General features: G+C 38.0%; 1 protein-coding gene across 1 annotated transcript in view; it reads left to right on the forward strand.

The window, feature by feature from the left end:
- Positions 1-1,075: 1,075 nt before the first annotated feature.
- cubn (cubilin (intrinsic factor-cobalamin receptor)) overlaps positions 1,076-15,068 on the forward strand; it is a 184,286-nt gene continuing 170,293 nt past the window's right edge. The window contains exons 1-3 of the mRNA XM_042398686.1: positions 1,076-1,267; positions 1,934-2,063; positions 14,817-14,912. Coding sequence (XP_042254620.1) covers positions 1,146-1,267; positions 1,934-2,063; positions 14,817-14,912 — 348 coding nt within the window. The 5' untranslated portion in view covers positions 1,076-1,145. The remainder of the gene's footprint in view (positions 1,268-1,933; positions 2,064-14,816; positions 14,913-15,068) is intronic.

A 15,068-nucleotide genomic window follows, 5' to 3' on the forward strand; every position in this document is an offset into this window, starting at 1 on the left:
GCCCATTACATCCAGTTCAACTTCCAAGCAAAATTTTTTGTGACAGAAAAAAGGCCTGCTTCAAAAGCAAAATTTTCAAGTCTGTGACCAAAACCAACAAAACTGTAAAGGATAATTTGTTTACAATCCAGATAATTTTATTGTGAGTTCATATGTTTTTACTTACAAACTTGATTTTTGATTTCAATTTCAATGGGAGAAATATGCTCTCAAAACTGTTTTTATATGATTGCATTAAAAAGACACAAAAATACCTTCATAGGCACCTCGCATATAGAGCAGGTCAAGATCATACTCTTTCACAGGACCATACTCTTTAAATGTGTTTCTTAAACACTTTCATTCAACAAAAAAGCAAAAACAATTTTGAATGGTGCCTTCTGAATAATATGTGTTAAATTTAACCCAAAGAGTGTGTATCAGCTGCACCAGGCCAAAGTTGATGACACTGGATCATTCTGGACTGAATGACAAACTGAATGGATTTTGAGTGAATATTTGAACCACTTCATGAAAGTCTTCACATACTGAACCACCCTCATGAAAACTGTTCTGACAATTTAGTCAGAATCATTTTGGTAAAATCGCACCCTTTACTAATTTTTTTTTAATTTTAATTCTTGGTAAGGGAAAGTGTTTTTTCAAAGAAGTAAAAAGAAAAACAAACTTAACACTTGGATGACTTATTCCAAGATTGTGATTGAAGAAATTGTTTCACAAAATTACACTCAGAGTTGGTGTTTAAAATGTATGTTTTGAAATTTCTTGTAGTATATATACAGTTTATGATGTAAGTATAATACATTTTTCCATCATATTCTTATAATGCCTTTTAAGGGTCAATTACAGCAAGGTTTCACTGGAATCTTCAGTGAGTATCATTCTAGTTTATATTCATCTGTACAGTGTTAACCTACCCCTGACATCTACAAAGCACACACATAATCACACAAAGTTACTCATCTCCTACAATCATGTGAGGGACACTGTCACTCATATAATAAAGTTAACAAGTTTTAGTAAATTGAGATGTACTTTATGGTTGTACCATCAGGTCAAAGTCTTGGCTGTGAGCATAAGAGTGTGGCAGCACCTCAAACCCCAGTAAAATTGTTCAGAGTGTCCAAGCAACACATCTCTTCTCTATGGCTGGGACACTGCAGCTCTCGAGGCTGTTTTTCATAGTCATTTTCCTTCTGGTGGGACTGCAAGGAGAGCCAAGGGACACAGGACAAAGACGAAACAAGAGGAACGTTAGCAATGACCAGTGAGTTGGGGTTTGTTGATATCAAATGTTTTGTACATTGATGAATCTAAAATAATATAGTTATATGTGAACCAAAAACAGCACTTTGGTTTACATGGAGTTAGTGAGTATATAAAACGAGTAATACTAATATTTGAGCCAGGTCCATCTCTAGATTTCTAAAGTGTTTTCCACCTCAGGGGTTTTCGAATTTGGACAACAAGGTCTGTTTAAAGCCAAAAATAGTTCCACAATTTATCTTTCGAATTTATTACTATCTCAACTGTCAGATTTTATGTTGTGCAATGTTAGCTTTTGATTTACTTTTATGTATGTGCTAGTTACAAATATGACATGTATAAACTTGTGAAAATGAAGAAAATAAGACTGTTTTCCCTACAGGGGTTATTTTCTTTAAAAATGAAAAACACTGCTTCGTTGTCCTGAGAGGAGCTAACTTAAATATATATTTTTTACTGAATGATGTTGGATTTCTGTCCCTCTAAACAGGGCTTCCACTGATCATAGACCTTCAGGGAAATAAAGGAAAATGATCACTTTTCTGAATATCATATGGAACTTTTGATACAATCGTATTTATGCATTTAAAAGCATACCCTACACCTATTACACACAATTGGTCTATACAAAATCTGTTGATGAAATTTTGGTGATTTGACCTTGTAGGCCCCGTATGCTGTCAGATAATGGTCACCTTATCTTCACAACGGGTGACAATAAAGAGATCCGCTTCCAGACGTCAGCATCTGGCCGGGTTAAAGTGGGTGATGAAGACCTCACCCAACTTTTGAGTCAGGTAAGCTTAGACTTTGTCCATGACTAACAAAAATGTGCAAACTTGATTTAATGATATAGTAATTAAATATAAAAATTCAAAAATCATGAGATCAAACACAGATCTTCATGCAGTGGAAATTTCATGAATTATGAATAAATACACTGACAATTATAATGCAATTTTATGAAAAGCAAGAAAAAATGGATATCTTACACAGTGTGACATAAAATCACTGCAGATGCCATTTTTGTGATGACTTCTACTTCATGTCTGACTTTATGGTTACAACACCAGGAAGCATATACCATACAAGTCTGGTGTTTTCCCCCTCTACCATTTTGAGAATAACTGCACAGTTAAAAAAAAAAAAAAAAAAAAGGAAAATGGGTTCATGTAATGAACTGATGAGGAATAACTTTAAAAGCATCAAATCTACACGGGAGACAAATCAGGTCGCTTCGATTTCATCTTAGAAGCAATAAAAAGCAATTTACCAACCCAGTAGCAGTTGTCTACCTTGACATTCATTCATGCAATAACCCTTTCCTGCAGAGTCACATGTTGCTCAAAAGAACCACTCCAGTCACTTTTCAGTTCCTGAGCTTAGTATGTTGTCCAACCATTATAAGTCTAATTATAAAATGCTCTGGTCATTTGACTGCATGTTTAGTTATTTTGGTGCTTTTTTGCTAATCTATGACGTTTGGCTGTATTTGATTAAATGAAGAAACTCTGGTTGTTCTCCCAGCACCTCACCAACATTCGATCATATAAGGTGATAAGGTGATTCTGCAAACCAATTAGCTTATCCAAACAAGACAGGAAATATTCACTGCTATGCAACTGTCCAGTTATAATTTCTTATCAGCTTTTATATAGCTGAAAGCTCACTGCTCCTCATATGACACTATGAATGATTAACATGTTAGGACGCAGACACAGCAGTTTGGGCAGGACCAAAGTCAAGGATTAAAATATTACAGCTTTGAAGCAGTCACAGCCAGTCACACACAGAATCTTTCAATCAAATTTTATAAAGCCCTAAAGCCCTGTGTATGCATTTCTTTTATCTATATCATTGTGAAAGGCAGTAAAATATGTTGACCCTGCTTAACCATTAATCATTAATCATTGCTATAGATTTGCGAATGGAGGGAGGGATGTGTCTTGTCATTTGTAGTCCTTATAGTGTAACTGATAAGGTCTAAATAGAATTGCAAGGTCTGTGTGTTCTTGTAAAAAGCTTAATGAAGAATGAAAGAGTTAGATGTGGAGGAAACCTAACCTAATGATCAGGCAATCATCAGCCTTATGTGTTGGCTATCTGCAGCACTGACAGCAGTGTCTGCGGGATAAATGAACAGCAGCACATTTGATGTGGTTGGTTTGAATGTTTCAAACATTGCAGCATAAAAAATAGTGCCAACAGATTTTGGTTGGTGTGCAACAGGTGGGTATACTGTAAGTCACCTTTCTTGACTGACTTTTGATGACCAGATGCTTGTATTGTTCTGACTACCCGAAAAACATTCAAAATAAGTTTGAAAAAATTATCTTCTTTACATACAAAATGAATACAAAAACATTTTGTCATAATTTTTGTTGACAAAATTAATAATTTTAAATCTTGCTTTATGTTGGTTATTTTGTTATTATAAAACCACATTTTAGTTTATGGGCTTTGCCCTGTGTATCAAAACAATAATCATACGTAATGTAAGGAAAACATTACCTTTCTACCAACCTTTTAAGAATAAATAAACGAGAATCAAATGGAGTACAGAGCCCCAGCTACAACCACACAGAGTAACATGTGACATCTGCCAATAGGTGATCACATTTGTGTGAATATATATTTTATTAATTTGCTCAATGATTTCAGATGATACTAGAGTTTTTATTTCCTTTGAAAATACTTTTGTTGTTTTTAATATGAGCAATCTGGTGTTTTGGCTATAATACACATGCTGTGGCATTTAGGACAGTAGAGAACAGTGCAAATCACTGTGGTATATATATATATATATATATATTATACAGTCTATTGGTATACCCCAGGGACTGTAGTCAGGAGCATAGGCTCTGCTGTTTTCCTCTTCAGCAAGGGTCAGCCATGCCTTCCTGTCTCATCATTCAACCCGTTCTCATTCCCAGGTCATCAAATACCAATGTTTTGTCATGCCCCTCAGTGTCTGATACTGATGCACAAGGCATCCTTTGTATGAGATGCACCAGGCTTTCAATTTACTCCAAGATAAACCCATCTGTGTCATTATCAGACATATTTCTTAATGTGCAGTATGGTGTGTAATTTAATCTATATAATGTATTTCATTTGGAAGTACCTTTTGTGGCCGTACCAACACTTGTAAATCACTGTTAAAAATAATTATGTTTTATGGTGTGACAATGCTGGGGTTAAGGTCTGGTTAGATTTAGGCATAAAACCAACTTCATTAGTGAAATTTAGTTGGAAGCGGGAAGCAAAGTGGTCTCCTGCAGCAAAGTGCAGCTAAGTCCACTTTTGCTTCCCTGAATTTACTGGTGAAAAAACCCGTGAGTTGTGTTAACAACGCACTGTTGACAGAAAAACTATGCTATGCTACACACTTCGGTAAAATTGGGAATATATTGAGAGCCATCCTCCAAGCTGGACAAATAACATCGGTCTCTATGTACAACTGGCTGTGACTCGAGTGTGCAGGGACTGTCTGCAAAGTGCAACTTTCACAAATAAATGATTGTCCATTACATTCAAGCCCTTGCAAAATGAGTTCACACAATGCTGATTAAGTCCATTACCGCAAGATAAATCTGGCAGCTTAAATCTCTGCCATTTTGCAAAAATACATTTTAATAGCTACAATGTATTGGCAATAGGACAGACAGTGAAATTACCACATAAACATCAAATTAGACTCAACAACATGATAACCTAATTAAATGAAATGCTGTCAGGTGCTGTACTATTATGACCTCTGCCTAGCAGGTTGACCAGATCCACCTCAAATTTGTTCAGGAAAGCCTTAAGACTTTGATGATGCTATATTGTGAAGCTTGTGAGTTTTCATGGAATGCAGTTGCTGTCGCAACACAACGAATTACGAAAAAATTAATTGTTGTAAAAACTGTTGTAACTCAACTCAACATCATCAAATTTCACATGCTTGATAAGTGTCCCAGTCTGAATATATGTTCAGGCCAATATTGAATCATAGTCAAAGTGCCCCAGTATATTACTAACTACTCCTAGCAGCTTAGCCAGATCCACCTAAAATTTGGTCATGTAAATTGTAAGACCTTGATAATGCTAAATACTGAAGCTTTAGAGTTTCCATCAAAAGCTGTTGCCATGGCAACACATTATTCACCATGAAACAGGAAGCTGTTTTTGAGGGGCTAGAGGTGCTTGAAAGCTCACGAAACTGGGCACATATGTCAGAAGTGGTGAAACGTGATATTTGATATGGGTCTTGGGCTTGAGTGTGGCAGGGTGCCCCCTGGAAAATTTCAAGTCAAAGCCCCCTCCTTTAAATTTGAAGTAAATGAACGAAATTTGGTAGGCACATGTATCACGTCCAGATGCACAAAAAATCCTCTTGGAGCCATACTCTAAGTGCAACAGGAAGTCAGACATTTTGAATTTACTTTGCAATTTTTACGCAGTTTTTGCCATTTGCAGGTGTTGTATTTTGTGTTATATTTTAACAAATTCCTCCTACAGAATTTCACCTGACCAACTTCAAATTTGGTCGTTGTCATCTTAAATGAAAAGTTATCAAAATCTTAACTTTTGACGGAACACCCTTAGAGTGGTGTGCCGGTAAATTTGCATGTTTCGCCATGAAACAGGAAGTTGTTGTAGCTCCACTGGACTTTGTCCTTTCTGCCCCATTTCACAGGCTTGATTGGAGTCCAGGGGTCCGTTTCACAAAGCAGGTTCAACAAACTCTGAGTCTAACCCTGAACTCTGAGTTGATCTACTCTGAGATAGGAAACTCTGAGTTTCCGGTTCCAGAACAGCTGATTTGAGTCAGTTTAATCAACTCGGAGTAGTTTCACCTGGAGTTAAGCGCGTGCACCACAACTATAAAAAGCCAGCATCAATGGATCCCCGATTCAACGAGTCACCATGGCAACGGGGAAGAGGAGGGCTGCGTTTTTCGCCCCACTAGAACTAGAAATCTTAATTTGCTCATACGGCGAGTTTGAGCATGTTTTCAGCAACACCGCTGCAGCTGCAAAAGAGAGGGAGACGGCGTGGGAAAACATTGCTGCTCGGGTCAATGCGTAAATTTAAATGTAGTCCTGTGTAATCACAATAATATTACAGAGGAAAACTGCTTGAATGGCCGCCTATTAATTTATTTCATTTAGGTGCAATGCCGCAGGGGAGAAGCGCACTTGGCAGCAGTTTAGGATGAAATATAAAAACATCGTTCAAATAAGTAAAATCTCGACATAATCTCATGGGGGTACCTCATTTTGATCATGTTTTACATTGTAAAGTAAATATTAAGTGGCTGTTTGACTGTGCAGTTGTTTTATCCCCAACATAATGTTGGTTTCACGTACATAAATGTCTTCTCATCTACATCATATTCTGTTAAATAATTAAGCCTATTTAAACTAACACAGACTTCTACTCAGCCAACAGAAAGAAGGTAGATGCCCGTAAAACGGGTGGTGGCCCAGCACCGCCACCTCTAACGGAGGCAGAGGAGCTGGCCATAAGCCAGAATTTAGGAAGGCCAGTGGCTGGCTCCGACATTGTACAAAAAACTTCCGTTTGCAAAGAAACGCAGCGCAGCACACAATATCTGCTGGTATGTGAGAGCATGACTACGATTGGTAATGTTGCAAATGTAAGGACGGATTAGGTTGTGTATGTAGATGATGGACTGCGACGTGAAACGGTACCGCTCAAAAAGATAATTGTCTGGAAATGCTAGAACATCTATGCGCGGTCTGATAACCATCTCTCGACGAATATTTAATTCTCTGCGCAGTAATGCTGCACCTTCATCCACGGGATCGTTATCAAAAGGACATGCCATGTTAGTGAAAAAGTCGCCACTTACTGTGCCTAATGGATTTCTAATAGTGACTCTGATTTTTTTATTTATTTATTTATTTTTAAATGACAGACGGCAGAACTAGGCTACGCCAAAACTCGCCTGCTGACTGAATGAATGAATGAGGAAATCAAATGGAGTGTGTGGCTCTGAAAGAGGGCGGAAACTGAGAGAAACTCGAGGTTCATTGAGAAAGGTTAGGTTCATAGAGTCTGTTATTAAGGTAACTGACCAAGAGCTTAAGTTACCTCTCTCTCTGAAACAGGCTAGAGTTATCCCTCTTTCTCTGGTTTGAGTTACCTCCCTTTTTGAAACGGAAAACTCAGTTTCCCTCATTTCAGGGTTAACAGACTCTGAGTTTTCACTAAACCTGCTTTGTGGAATGGACCCCAGGCCAGAACACAGTTACATGTCAATATTGAGTCATAGTCATAGTGCCACCTACTGACAACAGGAAGTCAGCTTTATATGACAAACACAATCTGATTTACATGGAATTTACATGGTGTGGTCTACACATGATATACAGCAATATGATGTATAATTAGTGGGTGTTCTCTAGTGCCAAATAGTGGGCATAGGATGTGATATTTAACTCCCTCCTGCCCAGGCCTGAAGACATCTACATGCCCGCAATGAAAGCCCTTCGACTGTAGCGCACCCAAGGGCCAGAGTATGAAAGTGCTGGCACTGCACAAGTGGTCCCTGGCACTGAAAATGCAAGGAACCTATTGTTTTTGTAGATATTATTATTATTATTATTATTATTATTATTATTATTATTAGGGCCCAAGCATGAAAGTGACAGGGGTCCAATGCTCCTTGGCACTAGACATCAGCTGTCATTATGCACGACCATTACACCAATCAAAGGCACATTTATCAGGGTAACATATTGATTAAGTACTTTGTGTGATTAATTTTATAATTTTAATTTACACAGGAGTTAAAATTTTATTTTGCTGTTAATATTATTTTTATTTTATCCTTAGTTGTGTCACACCATGTAAGTCAGTTTAGATATGAGTGCTGCTATGATTACATGTCTGAGATATGACTGATGACAATGGCCGTCATAGCCTCTTTTCCAACTTTCTTTTCAACAAAAGTAGCGTCTCATGTTTTATTCTTGAGTAACACTGCAGTACAAACACTGTTGTGTAACATTAATTCTAAACTATGTGACTATTTATGAAGTTAGATAGGCTACGTAAGAGTTATGGCTGAAATAGCGTCAGCCCAATCATGACTATTTCATCTTCTAAAGCTGGATGCCCCCCCACTGCAAAACTGGCGCTGCTGGATATGTGGCTACAGATATCACCACATTTCAATAAATACAGATGGAAATAAACAGATCAGTCTATATTAAATTCTGTTTTATTTTATTAAGCTACATAATAGTTTGGGTTTTTATTCAAAGAAACTGTTCAAAAATGGCCCCCTGAAAAATTTCAAATTGAAAGCCCCCACCTTAAATTCGACTTAGATGAACGAAATTTAATAGGCACATGTATCATGTCCAGATGCACAAAAAAGCCTCTTGGAGCTATATCCTAAGTCCAACAGGAAGTCGGCCATTTTGAATTTACTGTGCAATTTTGGCGCAGTTTTTGCCATTTCCAGGGGTAGTATATTAATGAAATCCTCTTAGAGCTTTAACCCCACCGACTTCAAATTGGGCCAGTGTCATCTACGGACTTTTGCGAAGAACAGTTATCAAAATCTTGAGTTTTCTTTGAATGCCATTGCCGTGGTGACATGGCAAACTTTGATATTTCGCCATGAAATAGAGAGTTGTTTAAAAATGAATGTACATTGTCCAACCTGCACCAAATTTCTAATGTTTGATAAGACTCCTGGCCTGATCACATCTACATGTCAGTATTGAGTCATAGTCATAGGGCCACCTATTGACAACAGGAAGTCAGCCTTACATGACATCATCTGATTTACATAGATTTTACATGGTGTGGTCTACACATGATATGCAGCAACATGATATCTTGACTCTCTTGTGTTGCACTGCCTACTGGCAACAGGAAATTCAGCCTTATGCGACAAACATCATCTGATTCACATGAAATTTACAAGGTGCAGTCTACAGTTGTTATACAGCAACATGATGTATAAATAGTGGGTGTTGTCTTCCGCCACGTAGTGCACACAGGAAGTGATATTAAACTTGTTCGTGCAACCTTGGATAAGAGCTCTGACCTGAACATATCTGCATGCCTGCAATAAAAGCCCTTTGACTGCAGCGCACCCCGACATGCACAAAGGTGCAAGGGCCCGATCATTGCTGCTTGCAGCTTTAATTATTATTATTCCCACACGCCATTGCATTTTTGAGGGGCTTAGGACACCCAAAAAGTCACAAAAATTGTCACAGACATCAGAAGTGTTCAAAGTTGCAATGTTTTGTAGTGACTGAGCTCAAGCGTGGCCACTGGGCTCCATAGCATCCCCAAGCGCAGGGCCGTTTTGGAACAAAGTTTCTTTGATGTTCATGAAATTTGGTAGGTTCATTACTCTCATTATCCTTGATACAAAACATATTTCTTCAAATTTTTTCACCTAAGAAGAAGTCAGCCATTTGAATTATGTGCGTCAATTTTCATTTTTAGGATGCATGAAAACTCACAAAACTTTGCACCCATGTTTGAACTAGTAAATATTTCAATTAGTATCACAACTGGGCTTGGGAGTGGCATTTCAGCTCTATAGTGCCCCCTAATTACTTTTAGCATTTTTGATGTGCAAGGGGTGCTTTAAAACACACAAAACTTTGCACATGCATCAGAAGTGGCAACTTGATATCAGATATGGGTCTTGGGCATGGGTGTCGCAAAATGGCTCAAGGGCACCCCTTAGAAAATTTCAAAGTCAAAGCCCCCACCTTTAATTTTGACATCGATTTATGAAATTTGGTAGGCAGATGTACCATCTCCAGACTTAAAAAACAGCCTGTTAGAACCATACCCTATGTTCAACAGGAAGTCGGCCATTTTGAATAAATTGTGCATTTTTTTCGCAAAGTGAAGTCATTACCAGACATTGTATTTTAACAAATTTTAATTTTTAACTTAAGATTTTACCCGAGCAACTTCAAATTTCGTAGGTTACATCTAAAGACCTTTGCGATGGTAAATTGCGAAGCTTTTTAGTTTTCATGGAATGTCCTTGTGATTTTGCCCAAAACATGTTGGGGCATTAAACAGGAAGTGATGTAACTCCACTTTACATTGTCCAATCTGCCCCAAATTACTCATGCTTGATAAGAGTCCAGGCCGGACCACACCTACATGTCAATATTTAGTCATAGTCATAGTGCCACCTACTGACAACAGGAAATCAGCCTTATGTGACAAACATCATCTGATTTACATGAAATTTACATGGTGTGGTCTACACATGATATACAGCAAAATGATGTATAATTAGTGGGTGTTCTCTAGTGCCACATAGTGGACACGGGAAGTGCCTACATGCAACAGGAATTGAAGCCTACATGACACACGGTTAATCAAATGTATATCCATTTTCTAATAAATCTTATCCAGCATCACGTACTGCACACCAGAAGTAATATTTTATATTATTCATACAGATTCCGATAATCCTGAAAATTAAGAGCTGTGTAAATAGATCTGCAGTAGCAATACCACAGCTGCTGCTGATATGCGCAAGGTGTGAGCACCCATTCATCACTGCTTGCAGCTTTAATTAGGGCCTGAGCCCAAAGGGCAAAGATCCTATTGTATTTCGTGTGTTTGTTTCTTTCTTATTATTCTTTATTAATACGCCACTTCAACCCTAAATTTGACCCCCTAAACATCCTCAAAAACTCACCAAATTTGGCACGCACATCAGGTCTGGTGAAATATTTGATAAAATGTAAAAATTAACCCCAAAAGTGCCAAAATGTGCTCGAGAGCGCCACCTATGTATCTAAAATGGCCACCATGGCCCGTAGGAATGTCGTAGAGAGATCGAACCAAAACTAAATTATTCGTCTCATCAAGCCCTACAAATCATTTGCTGACACCTCTGACCTAAATCCAACAGGAAGTCCGCAGTGTGCTGATCAAAGTACGACTTTGTGCTAATTTTGGACCTTGAATAAACGCTATCTCCTCCTAGGGCGTTAATGGTATCGGCTTTAAAGTTTAATACATGACTTATCACACTGTGCTGAACAAAAGTTATTAAAAACTTTGTAATAACTTGAACGGTTTAGATCTAGTAAGCCCTGAAAGTTATAGTGCGACATTGCACCTTACAATGTAAACCAATGGGGAGGCAATCTCTGGGCATGGACTTTGTGCCAAACTGGGGCATCTGACGTCTAAACTATAAGTCAGACCACTTTCAAACCTGTATCAATGGATTCGCGACAAAAATTCCTACAAAAAAATGTGATTTTTAATGTACGATTTGGCCAAAGTCATGGGATTTATGAGGATATTTCACAAGAAGAGTACTCTGAAATCCTTCTCTCCAGCTGAGAGCGAGAGAGAGAATGGGGGGGGGGGGGGGGGGGGGGGGGATGGGTAAAGTAAGACTTGTCAGCCCAGGCAGGTCTGCCTGTGACAGAAGCCCTTGGACTGCGCCACACTCCAGTTACTTAGTGTTTTTACACATCCGACAGCAGTGTTCAATCCTTACTTTTTTTTTCAAGGAGTACATGTGCTCCTAAATGAAAAAAATTAGGAGCACACATATAACTTTAGGAGCACACTGAAAAATGCTCAAGTAACAGTTTCTTAAAGAAAACAATTCATTACATATATATTTACAATTTATCACATACATATTTAAACTCTTTGTGTGTGTGTGTGTGTGTGTGTGTGTGTATGTGTGTGTGTGTGTGTGTGTGTGTGTGTGTGTGTGTGTGTGTAAATCACAATTTATGTTGTTTTTAGGGGTGCTCGATTATGGCAAAAATCATAATCACAATTATTTTTGTTCAATATTGAGATCATGATTATTTAACATGATCACTTTTTGACATTTTTGCCAGTTGCCAATGTTGATATATGCACAGACTATTATATATGCAATCATATATTGTACTAATGATCAAGAAAGACTATAGCCTATATGAGGGAAGAACTTTAATGCTGAGCTACTGAACTCCAGTCTTCCTAAATTCTTCCTTCATATATTGTCTTTCTTGATCATAGTATAATCTATGCTTGCATGCATAATAGCCTCCTCAGCCAGCTGGTAAAAATATGTGCATATCGGCATCGGCAATCGGCCACAACGAGTTGGAAATATCAGCATATTGGATATCGGCAAAAATCTAATGTTGTGCATCCCAAGTTAAAAGTCTTTACATTCCAAAAGATAGACTTGATGAAAATTAGGATATTGATTTGTTTTACACACACACTCATCAAGGGTTTTCAATTTACTAATTGAAATTCAAGTGAATGGGTACAAAACTTGCATGATTTTTATGACACGGTTGTGAGCAAGGCAGCCATTTCTCACCCTGCAGAAAATTCTCATCCTCACACAATTGAGATTTGATGTTTCACCATGACAGAGGAAGTTGCTATAACTTTTTTGTAAATGCTCCAATCTGCACCAAACTTTACATGGTTGATAAGACTCCCGGCCTGAACATGTGTACATGACAATATTCCATCAGTGATGTTAACTGGCTGAATAGCACCCCCTACGAAATTTCAGTAAAGCAGCCCCAACAGCGGGCAGAATAGTGGATAAAGGAAGTGATGTTTATCTCCTTCTTGCACTGTCTGAAAACAGCCCGGGTCTGAAGACATCTACATGCCTGTCACAGAAGCCCTTCGATTGCGCCGCGGCCCAACGTGCGCAAGGGTGCGAAGGCCCGTTCAACGCTGCTTGCAGCTTTAATTATTATTATTCTAGTACGCCATTTCATTTTTGAGGGGCTTAGGATGCTCAAAAATTGGCACACACGTCAGAACTGGTGAAAATTGCAAAGTTCTGTGTTGATTGGGCAGGGTGTGGCCAACAAGCTCCATAGCAAACCCAAAAGCATAGCCATGTTGAAATAAAGTTTCTTTGATGTGAAATTCAGTGGGTTCCTTTCTCTCATTATTCTTAACATGAAACATTTTTTCAATTTTTTTTGCCCAACAGAAAGTCAGCCATTTTGGATTTTGTGCGTTAATTTTCATTTTATGAACACATGTTTGAAACCTTTATGATGTGCAAAAACTCACAAAACGTAGACCCTATGTTCAAACTAGTGAATATTTCAATTAGTATCACAATTCGGCTTGGGTGTGGCTTTTTGCCTCTATAGCTGAGAGTACTTAAAGAGTACGGTCTAGACCTGCTCTATGAGAAAAGTGCCTTGAGATAACTTTTGTTATGATTTGGCACTATATAAATAAATTCAAGTATAGCACCTCCTACTTACTCTTAGCATTTTTGAGGTGCTAGCGGTGCTCGAAAACTCACGAAACTTTGCGCATGCATCAGAAGTTGCCTAACTTGATATCTGATATGGGTCTTTGGCATGGGTGTGGCAAAATGGCTCAAGAATGCCTTACTATTTCACTTGTGTATGTCTACAGGCAACAGGAAGTAAGGCCTAAATGACACATAGTTCATCAAATGTATACATTTCTAGTAAGTCATCTCTAGGGCCACGTACTGCACACGGAAAATAATAATTTACCCATTCACATAATGTCCGATTTTCCTGAAAATTCAGAGCCGTGTCAAAAGACAATTCCATGGCTGCTGCTCCCTCCAATGCAGCTTTAATTTTTCTTGTTTTCAACAATACAAGCTCTTTAAACCTGTTTTCTAAAATAGACCCCTTTTCAGTGCCAGCTTGTTATGATATCTGTTGTGTGTCTTCGGTTGCTGCCAGCATAGCATGTATCTGTTAAAATGTTAAATGTGCTATTTTTGATAGATCCGTAAAAAATTTGGGGAAATAATATCACTGGACTATATATGCTATTATAATGTAGTCCTCCAGCCCATCTGATGAAAATACTATTATATCCTTATAATATTCCTATAGTTGTACATCATCTGTGCCTTCCACATAGCCCTAAAAACTCTATGAGCCACCATGGAATAAATACATTTAAATTGAATTTAAATTTGTTCACTATGCCACTGAAGCCTCACATTGCTGCTGTGCAAAGCCACTGTGCAAAGCCGATGCTCAAAGCATTGACAAAAACATAAAGTAATAATAAACACATTATCCTTATAGTGAGTTATTATACACAGTATTACACAGTATTTCATTTTTATAGTCATGTGCAAAAATTGTGTGTAAAACCTGACTTGTTTACAAAATCCAAAAGTGGTTTCTCATATTGTGTATGGCTGTGTGTGTTTTCATGATTGTGTGTGCATCTGGCAGTGAATGGAACCCATAAAAAAATGATTGCACTGGGGCCCATCATTATTAGCTTACACCACCAAAAACGTAAGTGTGTTTATGTCTGTAAGTTAGAGAGAAAGATAATTTAGCAGGAAAGCTAGTGTGTGTTGTTGTTGTTGTTCAGAGTGTGTGGCTTTTGTGTCGTGTAGCAGGCTGCTATCAGGCTCAGTGTGACCATCTGCTCTGCTCTATCGCAAGCCATTAATTCGACATCATGCACCTCCATGTTTCTTCCTTCCTGTGGTCAATCAGAACATGCTTAACTGTCAGACATATACGGTGTGATTTCAGATCAAAACCAACAAAGAAGACATTAATGACATTAAGTCTCATGGAGGTGGAGTTTCCCCCGAAGTCAGCAACAAACTGAATCAGCTGGATACCAGGGTAAGAAATTAGGAGCTAGTTCGTGGTGGATAAAACATATTTGTGTGTTTACAATAAAAACTCTCTGAATTCATTTGTTCAAATATAATTTTCTTAATATTGTGAATGCACTAAAAGCCATAAAAAATAGATAATAAAAAATACATTTTCCATGCT

This window comes from Thunnus maccoyii, chromosome 21, assembly GCF_910596095.1.
Source record: "Thunnus maccoyii chromosome 21, fThuMac1.1, whole genome shotgun sequence".
In the NCBI taxonomy this organism is placed as follows: Eukaryota; Metazoa; Chordata; class Actinopteri; order Scombriformes; family Scombridae; genus Thunnus; species Thunnus maccoyii.